Consider the following 17,446-nt stretch of genomic DNA (forward strand, 5'->3'; position numbering starts at 1 on the left):
TTTGAGCTCTTTCTGATTTACCAGTGTGGGAGGGAAAAGAAAGATGTGAAACGAGCTCGAACCAGTCATGTTCTTTGAATCTCTCTGGTTCTGAAACATGCTAACCTCGCCAAAGTTTACAACTTATTTGCTTGCTTTTAAAGAATAACCAATTAATCCACTGTCACTATTTTCATGTGGTTATGTATGTAGAAAATCTAACTCCTTTTCTTTTTTACTAACCTGTAGGACTAAATCCAAGTATCAATCTGGACTTCCTATGACCCTGTTGTTGCATTTGCATTGTTGGCATTCTTTGGGGTCATTTCCTTGACTCTGCTTCTTCCCATTTAGCTTCTGTTGGCTGTCATGGTATCGATTCTAACTCTGATTTATGGCCTCTTTCAGCTTCCTGTCTATACTGAGTTCCCACTGCTACGAACATCTCCATATTGTTTTCAAAGAACCACGAGATCAGAAGCAAATAATTTGAACCCATCTTGCCTAGCATCTACTCTCAATTCATCATGAAAGACTCCCCTCACTGGTTTCTGTAATTCATAGTGACCTACAGATATTTGAAAGGCTCTGGACCACCAATTGCATGTACTAATATGCCTATCTGGCCTAGCATCCGCTCTCAATTCGTCATGAAAGACTCCACTCACTGGTTCCTGTAATTCATAGTGACTTACAGATATTTGAAGGGCTCTGGGCCACCAATTGCATGCACTAATATTTGAAGGAATACTAGATATAGAAAAGCTTCGACCAATCAGCAATGCATGCTGCTCCTAGATATACCCTTGAGGAGGCTCCACCTTACTAAGTACATGGCCAATCTGATATACCAGCTAAATGCTGTCACACCAAATGCTGGATCTGACATTGGACTTCAAATATGTTCATAATTATTCCAGGTAAGGTGTAAACTATTTATTCAACCATTAAATATGTTAGATAAATTTAAGATCCACAATGTTCCTCAAGGGACAAGGACCAGCCCTTTATAGCTTAAAATTAAAAAAAACAAAACAACGGAAAAATGGTGAAAACAGTTTGTTGTGCAACAACCTCAGCACCAAGTTCAGAGTCTCCTCAGAGCCCAGAGCACCTGCATCAATTAGGGTGCCCAGTGCCAACTGCTGAATGTTGCTGGAAATTGGACCCGGGGGTGACTGCGAGCTGAGGAGGAGCTTCGGCTGTGATGTATTGGCGGGCTGCTATCTCCGGTGGATCTGCAAAAAGCCTTTGGCCGGAGGTTCCGACGAAGGCTCTCCGATGCTTAAGTCAGAGATGGACTTTTTAGATAATGGATATAGTGGAGATATATTTTCTAGCCATGGAGAGGAAGAAGAAGCTCCATCGCCTAGAGCTTTCCCCCCTTTTTATAGGAGGGGGTGTAGCGGTTACCGGCAATCAGGCGTGATTGTGCGAATCAATGAATTACCGTAAATAGCTCGGGATTTTGGGCTAACTGGCAATCCTTTGAGATCATGTGAATTCAAACGTTGACAGCCGCTGAGGCGGAGATTGCAGGATTTGATTCCGGATATGAAGGACTTGATTTTTGGTGGAGTGGGGGTCGGTTTCTCCCTTTGACTGGATCTTTTTTGGCCTTGACGTCAATCGAGCTTAACTCGGCCGAGACCATACCTGCCGAGGTCGTGCCTTCCGAAGACGGGCCTGTGGAGGTCATGACTGCTAGGGTCGTTCATGCCGAGGTCATGGGTGCCGAGGTTAGCACCGACCCTCGGTCTCACTGACCTCAATCAGCGCCTCTTTGCCGTTTGCCCAATGGGGAATCGACATCTTAGGACCTTTTTTCCAAGCCACCGGACAAAGAAAACTTTTCATCGTCTCTATCGATTACTTCACCACGTGGGTCGAAGCTGAACCGGTAGCCCAAATCACTAAGCCAAAGATGCGAGATTTCGTCTAGAAATCGATAATTTGCAGGTTTGGGCTCCTCCGTGTTCTTATATCCGACAACGGCCGACAATTCGATAGTGTCCGTTTCAGAAAATTCTACTTTGAGCTCGGCATCGACCATCGCTTCACCTCGATCGCTCATCCCCATACTAATGGAGAGACGGAGGTGACAAATTGGACAATTCTTCAAGGGCTAAAAGCCAAACTCGACAGGTCCAAAGGGCAATGGGTTGAAGATCTCTACAACGTTCTCTAGGTCTACAGGACTATATTCCGAATCCCAACTGGAGAAACCTCCTTCAACCTAGCCTATGGAACGGAAGCAGTCATTCCTCTAGAAATCGGGCTTCCATCGCCAAAGGTGGAGAACTATGATGCAGCCTCCAACTCATCACGGCTCAGAGGCAACCTGGATCTCCTTGAAGAGACAAGGGAAGCCGCTCGAATCCGCATGGCTAGGTACCAACAGAAAGCGGCACAATACTACAATTTTAGGGTGAAAGTCAAGCTCTTCAAAGCAGGAGATCTCATTCTGAGGAAAGCTGAAGCTTCTCGACCTACGGAGCAAGGGAAGCTTGCCCCGAACTGGGAAGGACCGTATCGAGTTGCTCAGGTCCAATGGCTTGAAGCAAACAAGTTGGAGTTCCTTGATGGGACCCTCATTTTCCGAAGTTGGCACTCCGAGAATCTCTAGATGTATTATCAATGAAGCCCTTCTAAGGGTCTCCAACGTTTGAAAATCTAGCCAATAAGGCATTTTTCAGAGATCTCCCTTAACTACTCTAATGATGATCTACTTGTGAATTTCAGGATGTCTCTAAAATGTCTCGAGTCTTTAAGGAAAATCTGATGATGCCCCGACCAAGCTCGGGACGCCCCGACCAAGCTCGGGACGCCCCGACCAAGCTCGAGATGCCCCGCTGTGTCGACCGCGAGCAAGGTCTCCCTCGACCTCGGGTACAATCTAATGATATCCCGATCAAGCTCGGGATGTCCCGCTGTGTCGACCGCGAGCAAAGTCTCCCTCGACTTTAGGTACAATCTAATGATGTTCCGATCGAGCTCGAGTTGCCCCGCTGTGTCGACCGTGAGCAAGGTCTTCCTCAACCTTGGGTACAATCTAATGACGTCCCGACCGAGCTCGGGATGCCCCGTTGTGTCGACTGCGGTCAAGGTCTCCCTCGACCTCGGGTACAATCTAATGACGTTCCGACCGAGCTCAGGATGCCCTGCAGTGTCGACCACGAGCAAGGTCTCCCTCGACCTCGAGTACAATCTAATGACGTTTCGACCGAGCTCGGGACGCCCCGCTATGTCAACTACGAGCAAGATCTCCCTCGACCTCGGGTACAATCTAATGACGTCCCGACCGAGCTCGGGACGCCCCGCTATGTCGACCACGAGCAAATTCTCCCTCGACCTTGGGTCTTATCTAATAATACCCCGACCAAGTTCGGGATGCCCCGACTAAGCTTGAGACGCCCCGCTGCGTCGACCTCGGGTACCACTGAACGAAAATCCGACTACGGATCGAAATACCTGAGGCAGCCAGAATCGCATTCGCACTACAATTAGATCCGAGCCAGAAGACTCAGTGAAATTCTTCAAAAAACACCAGAATCACATTCGGAAGCGAATGACGCGCAAAGTTCTACTCAAACAGCCAAAGATAAAGGTTCGTTGGAAGCGTGAGCGGAAACAAGTCCAAAGATACAACAAAGTCGAAGAAAATATGTATTTCATTAATAAAGAGCCGTAGGGCAAAGTACAAAATATTAACTCTGAGGTCGACCCCCTTGGCCGCACAATGGCTTCAGTGGTCGACCTCGTTTACAAAAGAAAGGAGGAAGGAAAAGCTAAGTTCTAAGCAATACAAAAGCAAGTCTAAAGCAATGATCATGACAGGTGAAGAAAGTTAAAGTTTCATTGACAAAAGCCGTAAGACTAAGTACAAGATATGGGCTCTGAGGCCGACCCACTTGGCCGCACAATGGCCTCAGTGGCCGATCTCGTTTACAAAAAAGAAAGAGAAAGAAAAAACTAAGTCCTAAGATATCTCCGAGGAGGCGATGATCTCGACGCCGGCCTTGGGTTCTTCTGCAAGAACCGCCTCGGGTTCTTCTGCAGGAGCAGCCCCAGGATCCTCCACAGGAGTAGCCCCAGGATCCTCTGCTGGAGTAGCCTCAGAAGCGTCCATTGTGGCAGCCTTGGGTAAAATTTCACAGGTTGCCTTAGGAGCTACCTCAGACTCGGGCTCGACGAGCACAGGGGCAGGGCTGTCCGCAACATCCTCATCTGCGGGAGCCCCCAACCGAGGTCAAAGGTTGCTGAAGTCGAGCTTGGGGCAAATCCTCCGCACCTAAGCCCGAAAATCCTTGAAGCCGCGGATGAGCCCGTCGACTGCTTCCTCCTCCAACATTTTGCGGAACTCGGCCGACTCGCGGAAGATCTGCACCGCATTCCGAGTGTGCTCCAGCGCCTTCCTCTCTTGAGCTTCAAGTTGCTCGATCTTCAGCCGGAGGAACCCTGCTTCGTACTTTTGGCCTGCAAGCTCGGAACGGGCGTCGGCCAAACGTGCCTCAGAGGCACGGAGCTCCGACTTGATCAGAGCATGCGAACCCTCTTCCTCATCAAGGCGCTCGGCCTTGGATCGAAGCTCGGCCTCGGCAGCCTCCATCCTCGCGGTGGCCTCCGTCTGCTTGTCCTCGGCTTCGGCGAGCTTCTTCTCGGCGAGCTTCTGCTCCCTTTGACTCTTCCAAGCTTGATCCTGATAGTTAGCCGATGCCGAGGCTAACATATCAATCTCGTGGAGGTGCTGCAACGAATGAAAGCGATGGTTAGCTAAAGTCAATAATTTAAAAGAACATGAAGGTGAAAGCACAAGGAAGACTTACTCGAACGGCGGAACAGTAGGCCTGATTGATAAAATCGCCGATCCCACGAGCTTCGAGCTTGGCCCAGTCAGCTGGGAGAAATGTGCACCAGACGACCTCGCGAGCAACTTTGCTGTGGTGGAGAGCCGAGTCGCCTTCAAAAATTACCCACTTGGGGTAGTAGAGCCTCCTCTCAGGGCGATCATCGACCCCTGAGGAGCTCGGAAGATCGGGCCTTGAAGAGCTCGGCGGCGGCGCGCGCGAAGAACTTGGGACCCCGAGACCGCTGCCTAGCTTGGGTCCTGAACACTGCAGACGGATGACCCTGCGGGCTTTTGGAGGGCTCGAGGTCGGGCGGGCACCGGCCGCTGATCCTTCTACAGCCTTAGCAGAAGCTGGGCGCTCGGCGGGGGGAGCCTCTTCTTATCTAGCCTCCCCAACCCTCTTCTTGCTGTTCTTCCGAACGAGCTGAAGAGTTTCTGCTTCAAAGTCTTCGACCTTGACAGGGGAGGAAGTCGAGGTCAGCTTAGGCCTCTTCGTAGACAAAGGACGAGCTCCCCCATCCTCGGCCACTCTCTTGTTGTACTTGGCGAGGAGGGCCTCATTGCTGAATACCATCCCTATGATTTCTGAACAAAGGGAGAAGGAAACTCAAGTGTTAAACCAACCCTAAAAAAGAATGAAGCAAAGAACAATAGCATGAAGAGAGGAGCAATGCACCGCCCTTATCCCCAAAGCGCGCCGAGCTCAGGCCAACATTTATCAGGGCCTCCTCGCTCAGGAGGTCACTCAGAAGAATATCCCCTTTGAGATCGCGAAGAGCCGCAAAGACTTTCTGCTCGCTCGCGGTTAGGTCAGGGGCCTTATTATTAGCCCTAACTATCGGCAGGCTCCACGTTGGGTTGAACCCCCATGGACGCTCGGAGGAGAGAAGAAAAACTTCTCCTTCCATCCCCGGATGGAGGTAGGAGCACCTCGGAACAGCGGCCTACCTCCCCGAAGGGCAAAGCATAGCCATCCTCCATCTGCGGGGTTAGATTTCAACATGTAACACCCGCGGAAGACGTTCACTGAGGTCGGTATCCCGTGAGCGAGGCAAAGGGACAGTAAGCCCACGATTATCCTCCACGAGTTCGGAGCAAGCTGCGCTGGGACGAGGCGATACCTCTCCAGGAGCTCATTCCTGAACCCGTGCAGTGGGAACCTCAGGCCGGCCCGAAGTGTTTCTACATACACTCCGACCCGACTTGGAGGGGGCCTAGTAACTCGATCCCACGGCCCAGCGAGCTCGAGCTCGAACTCGCGTGGGAAGAACAACTGGGTACGAATCGTGCCCAATTCTTCTTCGATCAGGTGTGACCTAACCCTGTCTGGACCATGGCTCACCTCTGGCCTGAGCTCCATCCCACGAGAAGAAGAAGCCCCAGTAGAGGGAGAAGCACCGCCCGGCATTGTCTGGCTCACAGTATAAAAAAGAAGGAAAGGAGAAGAAGAATGGGGAAGCAAAGAAGAAAGAAAAGTAGGCCTCCGAGCGAACGTGAGAAGAAGACCTACTGTGGTTCTTGCTAGAAAGGCTAATGGTCAGAAACGAAGGACCAGGAAAGATCACCAGAAAATGCCCTGGAGCACCTCCGAGGAAGACTAAATGATGATCGGGAGAAGGAGAAAATGAAAGAAGAAGAAGACAAGGGCTACGACAGCCAAATGAAGGTTCTTAGGGCTGGCTTGGACCTTATATAGACTCCTCCGACGGACCGGATCGACAAGAGCAGACCGCGGCTCCCGCCCAGATCACGCCACGTGCCGGCCTCAGAAACTAAACCAGCATATCAACCTGGATTGTCGCTTTAAAAGCAGAATCAAAGCACTAGAGCCTCATCATGAACCCGTGGCTCGAAATCGCCTCGAAGAGCAAAAAGCTGCCACCTCATGCTCTCATTGAAGACATCCAAAAGTGCCCTTTCCCCTCCTTTCGAAATGACGAAATGATTTGAAGCCGCCTAATCTCATCAACATGACAAAAATGACTACTTACTTCGCCCGAGCTGGGAAACGGCTCGAACTCGGAAATCAGAGGGTAGTGTTGGGGAAAAAATGGATCACTCAGAGCACGTGGTCAAATCACTGAAGCTTGGTGACGAATATGATGACGACAAGCGTGCTCTCGGCAGTCATGACCTCAGCGTGCCCGACCTCGGCACCCACGGCCTCGGCATGAACAACCTCAACAGTCAGAACCTCGGCAGGCTCGTCTTCAGAAGGCATGACCTCGGCAGGCATGGTCTCGGCCGAGTTAAGCTCGATTGACGTCAAGGCCAAGAAAGACCCAGTCAAAGAAAGAAACCGACCGCCACTCCACCAAAAATCAAGTCCTCCATATCCGGGAACAAATTCCGCAATCTTCGCCTCAGCGGCTGTCAACTTTTGAATCCACACGATCTCAACGGATCGCTAGCTAGCTCGAAATCTCGGGCTATTTACGGTAATTTATTGATTCGCACAATTACGCCCGATTGCAGGTAACCGCTACACCCCCTCCTATAAAAATGAGGGGAGGGGGGGGAGCTCTAGGCGAGGGATCTTATTCTTCCTCTCTCTGGCCAGAAAATATATCTCCACTATCTTTATTATCTAAAAAGTCCCTCTTTGACTTAAGCATCGGAGGGCCTTCGTCGGAACCCCCGGATAAAGACTTTTTGCAAGTCCACCGGAGACAGCAGCCCGCCACTGCATCACAGCCGAAGCTCCTCCTCCTTGCCTCGCGGTCATCCCTAGGTCCAATTTCCAGCAACACTGAACATGACATCACAACAACTATAGATTAGGTTGTATGCAACAGAAATGGACATTCTTCCAAATTTTATAAATTGTATTGACATGTTCAGGTGATGTTTTGCTCCAAAATGCGGTACGATGGTGGATGGAATATAGGTTTATTTGCCTGATCTGTGATTGGAATCAGGCACATGGACACAGTATGATCATTAACTAGTAAAAGAGAAACTGGCAGATCAAAGCCATTGGTGTTGATTCATATGCATGAGTTTCAGACTGTCGCCTCAAGTTCCCTTGGCTCCTGTAGCATGCCAAAGGTTGACGGTAAAGCATCGAAAATAGGCAAGGGTTCATGAAACCAGTCAATTTTCAATATATACATGTTATAATATCGTTTTTTCCATGCAACCTCTCCTTCACATGTCATGCGAACAAATGAATGATGGTTGCGTGTTGTTTCTAGCCACTGCCGACGGGCTCAATTGACTGACTGGTGGGAAAGAGTGGCTAGAAATTTCTTTTGGGATATCGCGTCGAGTTTGGATCCTGTCGTGCGTGTTTTGTGCCGTACAGAACTCAATCGCCGCCACGTGAGCTATCTGTCTCGATGATTGATGATGCGGCGGTGACTGAGAGCTGTAGAACGCTCTTCGGTGCAAGCAAGCGCCGCAGTGGATCCCGTTGGAGTCAATGCCTTTGCTCCCATTTCCTATTACATTCCGGCATCGATGCGCAAACCTGATCACCGATAACCTGTGAGAGAAATCAGATCTAGCTGTCTCTAGCTTTGCCCCCAATTAGTCTGGGAAGAAGATGGCGATGATATTGGAGGCCTTCGTCTCAAAATTTGCTGAAATGCTGGGCGAGTTGGCGAAGGAGGTTGACATGCTCTTAGGTGTGCCTGGCGAGATCCAAAAGCTCCAGAACAAGCTCCGTAAGGTCAGCAAAGTCCTTGCCGATGCCGAGAGGAGGAGGATCAATGATGAGGCCATTGATGACTGGATCAAGCAGCTCAATGATTTTATGTACGATGCGGATGACATCCTCGACCTCTGTCGCATTGAGGCGGACAAATGTAGCGAAGGATCTTCGTCCACTTCTTGGTTGCGCTTCCCCTTTTCCTTTCTCCCTTGGTTCCGAAAGCCTCTAGTTTCTCATGAGATTGGCACGAACATTAGAGAGCTCAATCAGAAGCTTGGGGAGATTTCGAGGTGGAGGTCTGAATTCAATCTCGAGCTCACCACCCCTGACAAGCAGCAAGGGACATCTCAAATTAGTCGCAAGACATCTCCTGTAGTTGAGATTGATATTGTAGGATCTACAATTGAAAAGCACACTCAGAGCTTGGTTGATTCGCTAATTAAGGATGACGGACGGAGAAACATTCTTGTTTTCGCAGTTGTGGGTCCTGGGGGAATTGGCAAGACCACGCTCGCTAAAAGAATATATAATGACCAGAGGATTCAGGAGGGGTTCTCAGTGAAGAAGTGGGTGTGTGTATCGCAAGAGTTTGATGAGATAAATTTGCTGAAAGATATCATCGGTGATGCCCAGGAGCAGAGTAGGTCCTCGCTTGAGCCCAAAGTCGAGAGCAGTCTTAGGGGTAAGAAGCTGTTTCTTGTTCTTGATGACGTTTGGACTGCAAAGGTTTGGTGTGACTTGTTGCATAACACGCTAAATAGTTGTGTTGCTGGCAGTAGGATCCTTGTTACTACAAGAAATGAACAGATCGCGATGCAGATGTTGGCAGTGAACATCCATCACGTTGACAAATTGTCTTTAGAGGATAGTTGGTTATTGCTTTGCAAGAAGGTGTTCCTGACAGGAGTGAGGTCGAGATCCAGCATCTCAAGGACATAGGGATGGAGATTGTTAAGAAATGTGATGGCCTTCCTCTAGCCATCAAAGCGATTGCAGGGGTGCTATGCACGAAGGAGAAGACTTGGACAGCTTGGAATAGAGTTCTTGAAAGCACTGCATGGTCCACATCCGGGCTACCTGAGGAGGTTGAGGGAGCATTATATTTGAGTTACGAAGACCTACCAAGCTATCTGAAGCAATGTTTTATATATTGCTCATTGTTTCCTGAAGACTATAGAATCCCTAAGAAGGATATTACTGCACTTTGGATTGCTGAGGGATTTGTGAAAGCTGAGGGAAGTTTGATTGTGGAAGAGACAACAGAAGAGTACTACAGAGAGTTGATCATGCGGAATCTTCTGCAGCCATATGCGGAATCTAATAGTGATCGGCCTGAATGCCAGATGCATGACCTCCTGCACTGTCTTGCTCGGTATCTGGCACGAGATGAGAGCTCGATTGTCAGGAAGGTGCACGAAGTAGGCAGCAGTAACGGGCCGATGAAGCTGCGCCGTGTATATATGAGAGACCATGAAACAACGAAAATATTTGATGTGTTCGTAAAACTCTAATGTGGAAAGGCAGCCGCATGTCTGAGACTCAGATGGATGTTGCTTTTAATAAAAATTCTCATTTAAGAGTGTTGGATATCAGCTCGTCGAAAATTCAAAAGCTCCCAGATTCTTTGGGTAACCTCATACACCTGAGGTACCTAAATATCTCATGTTCCCAGATAAGCGTGATACCGGAAAGCATAGGGAATCTCAGAAATTTACGGTACTTGGATATCTCATGCACCAAGATAAGCGTGACACCGGAAAGCATAGGGAATCTTAGAAATCTACAATCCTTGAATATGTGGATGTGTTTGCGCCTTTCTCGCCTTCCCAACAGTATCGTGAATTTACACAACCTTAGGAGCCTCGATCTAGATCATACAAGTGGGGTTGGGATGCCGGCAGGGCTAGGAAGGCTTCAAAATCTTCAACTACTGCGTGGATTTATGTTGCAGAGCAACCGGACAGAGGGATGTTGCACGATGGAAGAATTGAGACCTCTCTCGTGTCTCACGGATCTCTCAATCGAAAAGTTGGAGGGCATACCCAGCAGCTCCGAGGCAAAAGCAGCCGAAATTGGAAACAAATCCAAGCTTAGGTCACTTGAGCTGAGTTGCGCACGAGACCTTCAACGCACTAAGGAGGAGATGAGGAGAATCGAGGAGGTGTTTGAAGAGCTCCACCCTCCATCTTGCCTGGAAGCACTGTGGATCAAAGGTTACTTCGGCCGTGAGTTCCCAAAGTGGATGGCAGAGACATCTTCATCAACATCAATTCTTTTCCCAAATTTAAGGCGGTTGGGGCTATATTTTTGCAATTACTGTGAGCGGCTTCCACCTTGCGGGCTGCTCCCTTATCTTGAACATCTTGACGTCAGGGGTGCTGCATCAGTCATAGACGTTGGACCTGAATTTTTGGTCGGCAGCAAAGCAAGAGTAGATTCTTCCAAGCATGCATTCCACAAGCTGGAGACACTAAGGTTTCTTGATATGCATAATTGGCAGGAATGGCATTGGGATAAAGGATCACAAGCAATGCCACGTCTAAAGTACCTGAGCCTTGATCTGTGCCCCAAGTTGAAGTCTCTTCCCGAGGGTCTCCTGCTCCACGCAACCTCCTTGACAAAATTGGAGATCTGGAATGCCGGCAGCCTAACAACCATTGAGAACCTCCTCAAAGAATTGTATATAGTGAACATTCCCAAGCTAGAGAAAGTTTCAGACCTTTTTGCGCTCACAACCCTCAAGGTTGGCCACTGCCCGGAATTGCAAGTGGTGGAGAATCTTCAATCCTTGAAAAGGATGACACTGATCGAGTTGGAGATGAACTCACTCCCATCATACTTACTGAAAGGAGTGCAAAGAGGTCCAAAGAAAAGGAAAAGAGTAGATAGACCTACCAAGTCAAGGAAAGGAGTACATACAGCTCATCTGGAGGAGCTGGTGATCCACTGCAACTTGGGACTGATGAGAAAAATTTGCCAAAAGGCCAGCCCGGAGTGGCCAACAATCCAAGACATCCAGCGGGTAAATGTATACACAAACTATGGATCGGTGCATGCCTTCTATAACAAGTCCCCCTTCAGCTTCACTACAAATTTCAACGGCACCACCAGCAGCAGCAGTGGCCTTGCTCTGTGATCCATGCCGCCTCCATACTCCTTTTCAACTATGGCTACAGTTCTTTCTAGGTATATACGTTGCTTTGACCTTCTTCATTTTATGTCTCTTTGCTTTCATTCCCTCCGAGACAGGTTATGTTCGTCAATCCTAGCAACATCTTATGACATCTTTACATTGCAATAGCAGCCAGCTGAACCCTTTTTCCAATTCTTTGTTCGGACACAAAATATATATTCCTTGATACATATTTTAAATTCATTTTGATTGGACCCTTTCACCAATAATGGAGAAAGTTTGTTAGAACCTTTTTTCTTCTTAAGGGAGCATGTAAATGAACTAGAAGAACAGGGACTCTAAGCTTCTTTTTAGCTAATGGACTTAGCAATTGTTCTTTAATTTTCCTTTGGCACGACATCTATTCTTGTGGATTGGGTTTCCGAGGAATAACTGGATTTTCAGAAGATCTTCTAAATCTTTATCTCAAATTCTGTATGATATTAGATTTTTTCGAAGAATGGAATTCAGTTTCTACTGCTAAAAATGCGACTGGTTTAGATCAATTTAAAAGGCCATGCTTTACTTAGACAGTTTTAGAAGGCAATGTTTTCACTAGACAATTTTTGATACTTACAGTTGCATTCATTTCCTATCTCATGAAATAAATTATAGGGGAAGCCTTCTTTTTCTTAAAAAAAATATTAATATAATGGCATTTCAAAAAGACTAAATATATTTATGTTGCATTACATGAACATAGGTAAAAATACAATTTTTCAGGGTGTTAATTTTTTACATCCTTAGCCTTCACAAAATGAAGGTAAATTAAGGTTAGATTAATTATCATCACCGTTCATCTTCGTTGCCAAATTTATGCTTGTCTATATTTATGTGGTTGTAGAGAAAAATTAGAAACTTGTTATTGAAAAGGAAACTACAATTTATTGATCTAAGATGACATTCTTGTGTTGGAGATTGTTATTAATATCCTCCACATTCTCTTTTAAGTTATATTTTATATGGCTCTAGATCATGAAGATGGAAACTTAATGTAGCACGCCACAGATGTTATAATTAATCCAAAGTTTATGTATCACATTTTGCAGGTTCACCTGCAAGAACTGTGGGATCATGGGATCCTGGTTTTATACATACAAGTTTTCCAAAGGACTTGTAGCCAAATATAAAGTGTCTAATTTATTCTACATTTTTGTTTTGATATATTGATAGCTCATCTATAGTTAAACTCATAGTGCAAGTTCCACAAGATGATTCCATATTCATTGTCATTTTATTGACTTTGAAAATTAATGATTGCTTCTATGAGCAGTCTTATGAGGTCATAATAATCATATATAATAATGTTGCTGGTATACATAATGGCTTGGGCATAGATTATTTAATGGTTCGTACATTTGGACTCAGTTATACAGTTTCAAAGCATCTCCTTACCGTGGACAAGACTCGTTGCAGCGTGTTGTCATCTTTGGTGATATGTGGAAGGTAAGAAATTTTCTATTAGCTTCACTCCATGATTGTGCCCAATTCTGTATCCTTTTTTTTTTTTTTCATTTTTTGATAATTGATACCTATCTTGTTCCTCAGTATGTTAAATCTTTGTTAATGCTGTCTCCATAGAGTGATTTCTTTTTGTTCATGTTTTATGAGTCCTATTCATTCTTTTCTTGAATAAATGGTATGATACTGCATATTCTGAAAATGTGAAATTTTCAGACAACGCTCAGAATGAGTTTCAAAACCTAGGAATAAATCATTTAGATAAAGATATTTAAGAGTAAAATGTATAATAATAATTGACTTTAGATCCTCTATATGATTTGTTTTGAAATTAGATTTCTCTAGAAGAAAGTACTAGAGACTTAGTGAAAAATTTTCATGGACCAAGTTAACTACATTTTGGCAAATGAAACTTTCATGGATCACTATCATAGGGATTGAAAGTATGCTAGAAGGCGAGAAAGATTAAGTGGTAGTCAGCCAGAGAGCCAGTGATGAAACCTAGGACTATAGGTGGCTGCATTTGTGGACATGTTTTGATGTGGTATGGACCTACATGATAGGACTTGGAAGACTGGAACTAAAGCACATTTAAGTTAAAGAATTGGCCAATGAGTGGCTTGGGTGGGGGTGAGTAAAAATGCAAAAAAGTGATATTCTTGTCAGCATGAGTGGTATAGAAGTTTACAGGAAGAAGGCAGAGCTTGGCAGGAATGATGCACTATACCAGTCCCAGATTTGAAAACATCATAACCATCGAAAACACAGAATAGTTTAACATCAAAAACTGATCAAAAGTCCAAGAAAGCTATTATAGTGGCTTGGAAATCATAACGGAAAACTATTTTAAGAGGAAACAAATCCAAGAAAAGCATGAGGTGAAGGGACATGAGAAAAATGTAGTAGAACCATCCACCAAGAGCCATTACTTCCATAACACAAATGGTCATAGCTGTCCAGCCCCAATTTATTAATCTTTTTTTCCTTGTCAAACTGGTCACATATCCACCTAGTTGCATCTTTTCTATATAAATGAATTACAGATGTCCATCAATGCCATCCGCTGCTTCTTTCTGGATGATTTCAAGGCTATCTGCTAAAACTATTGTAATTCACCATCATCACTGTCTTCAACTTCCCATCTAGTGAATCTTCCACTTTTTGGATGTGCCTTATTGCTTTACCGAAGCATATGTTCACTTCTGATTCTATAACCTTTTCCTTTCTGCAAGCACTTGCATGGTGCATGGTTGCCCGATGCCAATAACAATAGCTGGAAAAACTTATTCCATGTGATTGGGTCAAAAAATTTTATATGGGACATGTTATCAATGCTGTGCTTTTTATTACTATAAATTTTTTTTTTTTTTTGACGTTGTTATCAGAATCACATTACAAATACATTCCTAAAATGGCTTTTTTATCAATAATGAGCCGACAATTATCTAATATAAATTACGTGGCCAGGTAAAAGGTGTCAAGTTCTTTACTCATAGAAATATTAGTGAAAAATGGAATTTGTTCTAACATATCCTCACAAATGTTCTTTCTGGATTCTATTTCAGGTGGAAGCTGATGGTTCCAATGAATACAACAATTTTCAGCCAGGTTCCTTGAACACCACGTACCAGCTAATTAAGGACCTGAACAACGTAGATATGGTTATTAATATTGGAGATATATGCTATGCAAATGGATACATATCACAGTGGGATCAGTTTACATCAAAAATTGAACCCATTGTTTCAGTTGTGCCTTATATGATTGGAAGGTTAGTCTCATTAGTTCGCTGTTCCATAGAACATCATTCTCTTGTTAGCATAGCAAATAACATTTGAGTATGTTTTCCCTTCAGTGGTAATCATGAGCGTGATTGGCCTGGAACAGGGTCCTTCTATGGAAATAAGGATTCAGGTGGAGTATGTGGCGTACTAGCTGAAACCATATTTTATGTTCCTACAGAGAACCGGGCGAAATTCTGGTATACGACTCAAGAAAGTATCTCTGCTGAATTTATTTTTTCTGGGGGTCCTCTCTGAAAAGACATAACATTTGCTTTTATAGGTTCCATGATCTAGTTGTTTAATGTAGTACCCATTAGATCGCTTAATTCAATTAGTGAAATCTCTTCTGGATCAAACAACCAATCATTTATATTTTTTCATTGATTAATGCCTTTTCCTCTCTAGTTATATCTATCAATAACTTAAGAGATTCACTGAAAACTTTTAAACAAGCAAAGTTTCTTTTGAGTTGAATCAAGAAATGACTGCCATATAAGTTGTCAGTATGGATGATATTTTGATTATCTTATGCGTCATTATTTTGTATGAACGTAATACAGAAACATTTATGGTTGTACGGTACTCCAGTTGAGTTCGATCCATTAGGCATCTCTTTTGAGTAACAATTCTCTGAGAATTTCTTTGTGCAAAATCTTGTATGGAGAGTGAGATCTCTTCAGCATTGTAGGGCATTGCACCCTAAATTCCATGTTTTTCTTCTTGTTTTGATTTGTAAATGCCTTGCAGATTAAGGACATGGTATTGACTGCTTGTCTTTTTCTTGCATTGCTATTATAACTATAATAAAGCTGCTGTAACTTCTACCATAGGAATGCCCTCTGCTTATAATATTGAAATATTTAAAATTCTCGTATCATGATACCCACTTACATTGTGGCATCTTGTTTCTGTAGCCAAATAATTCATCTTAAAATTTGTTGTTTTTATTGTTATCATCAGGTAGCCGGCAGATTATGGTGTGTTTCGCTTCTGTATAGCTGACACCAAGCATGACTGGAGACCGAGGACTGAGCATTATGAATTCATCAAGACAAAAGCAGCCATGGTTGATCTTCTTTCTCATCGGGTTCTTGGTTATTCCTCTGGAGCATACGATGGTCTCAAAGGATCCTTTGAGGAGCCAATGGGAAGAGATAGCCTTCAAGAGCTTTGGCAGAAGTATAAGGTTGACATTGCCTTCTATGGTCATGTCCACAACTATGAAAGAACATGTCCAATTTACCATGTAAATATATTATCGGCAATTGGGCATTCCATTTTGTTAGTCCAAATACCAGCCATGCTAGCATGAATACAAATCCTTCTTAGAGGCATTGGCTGCTTCAAACTACACTAATCACATTGAACCATTTAAAATTTAACTGTTTCTTTCATTTTATTCCTCCAGTGAGAAGCTGATGGTTTCATAGATTTGTTCCCCACTTTTCTTATCTATTCCTTTCTTCTTTTTGTTTCTATATATTGAGCTTGATAAATATATCTTCATTTGGTTGCAGAATACTTGCGTGCGCAATGCATCACACCATTACAACCATCCATTTGCAAAAACCACCAATGAAGTTGTTGGAGGTGGAGGTGCCAAGCCTTTCCACTTTCTCCCCCGTTCGAACACTGTGGAGTTATTTTCAAGACTTTAACTTTGGATTTGTGAAAATCACTGCTTTCAACGATTCTTCACTGTTGTTTTGAGTACAAGAAAAGCTGCGATGGTAGGGTCTATGACCCTTCACGATCTCACCTGATCATCATGACATCGTAGTTTGCACCGTTGACAGTTGCTCCAGGACCACATTGGCTACTTGTGCCTGCCTCTGAAATGTATTAGTCAATGTATTGATTAGAAGGGAGGGTTGTTATGTGATGACCAATCTTGCTTAAGGATGATATGCTATCTCAATGCTAGCAAAACTGCTAATAGATCATGTACTGCCAGTGCTTAGATGTGTTTGATTCCCACCAAGTTCTTCATCAGTTTGAATTTTCAATATAAGTTGCATCTTCTAGCAATGTTCTAATTTCTATGTCATGGTAATGTTATATTCGGGGACAACCAAGCAAGCAAGCGCAGACTGGGCTCAAACCAGAGTACACTAAGGATAAGGCCAGGTTTGTAGGCTAAGGTTCTAATGCTAATCTAACAATTTGAAATATCATATAAGACCATCTGGTTAAAGACAAATTTAACTTGTTGCACACCAAACTAGAGGCTATAGCAGGTGTTCAATAATAGTTATGTGGGCCAAATAGAAGGCCTATAGGTGCTATCAAAACCCAGGACCCAACAACCATCCCAAGCCCCGCCAGATTTGCACCCTTTCAATTTAATGCACTGTATCCCCATCAACCTCCAGAATACCTCGTCGGTGACATTTACACCCAGAGAAAATAGGGTATACATGCATCATATGCTTTGAGCTCTTTCTGATTTGCCAGTGTGGGAGGGAAAAGAAAGATGTGAAATGACCTTGAACCAGTCATGTTCTTTGAATTTCTCTGGTTCTGAAGCATGCTAACCTCACCAAAGTTTC

At 44.6% G+C, this 17,446-nt stretch overlaps 2 protein-coding genes across 9 annotated transcripts; both read left to right on the plus strand.

The window, feature by feature from the left end:
* The first annotated feature begins 8,011 nt into the window (after positions 1–8,011).
* Positions 8,012–9,419, plus strand: LOC120110699 (putative disease resistance protein RGA4). Its single transcript, XM_039126289.1, has one exon. It carries the CDS (start codon positions 8,373–8,375, stop codon positions 9,417–9,419), a length of 1,047 nt encoding a protein of 348 aa, XP_038982217.1. The 5' UTR covers positions 8,012–8,372.
* A 574-nt stretch (positions 9,420–9,993) lies between these two features.
* On the plus strand, positions 9,994–16,933 carry LOC103720076 (probable inactive purple acid phosphatase 27). Of its 8 annotated transcripts, none has more exons than XR_005511821.1 (6): positions 10,028–11,666; positions 13,021–13,098; positions 14,679–14,884; positions 14,969–15,107; positions 15,858–16,143; positions 16,415–16,933. XR_005511821.1 is itself a non-coding variant. In XM_039126174.1 (5 exons), the coding sequence occupies exons 2-5, from the start codon at positions 13,090–13,092 to the stop codon at positions 15,859–15,861; spliced, it is 345 nt and encodes a 114-aa protein (XP_038982102.1). In that variant the 5' UTR covers positions 10,029–11,666; positions 13,021–13,089; the 3' UTR covers positions 15,862–16,326. The 8 variants fall into 8 exon arrangements, 1 of the variants encoding a protein (XP_038982102.1); XR_005511820.1 differs by having other exon boundaries at positions 10,029–11,666; positions 15,858–16,083; XR_005511823.1 differs by having other exon boundaries at positions 10,029–11,666; positions 14,969–15,094.
* Positions 16,934–17,446: the final 513 nt, after the last annotated feature.

Source organism: Phoenix dactylifera, chromosome 4, assembly GCF_009389715.1.
Source record: "Phoenix dactylifera cultivar Barhee BC4 chromosome 4, palm_55x_up_171113_PBpolish2nd_filt_p, whole genome shotgun sequence".
Taxonomy (NCBI): domain Eukaryota; kingdom Viridiplantae; phylum Streptophyta; class Magnoliopsida; order Arecales; family Arecaceae; genus Phoenix; species Phoenix dactylifera.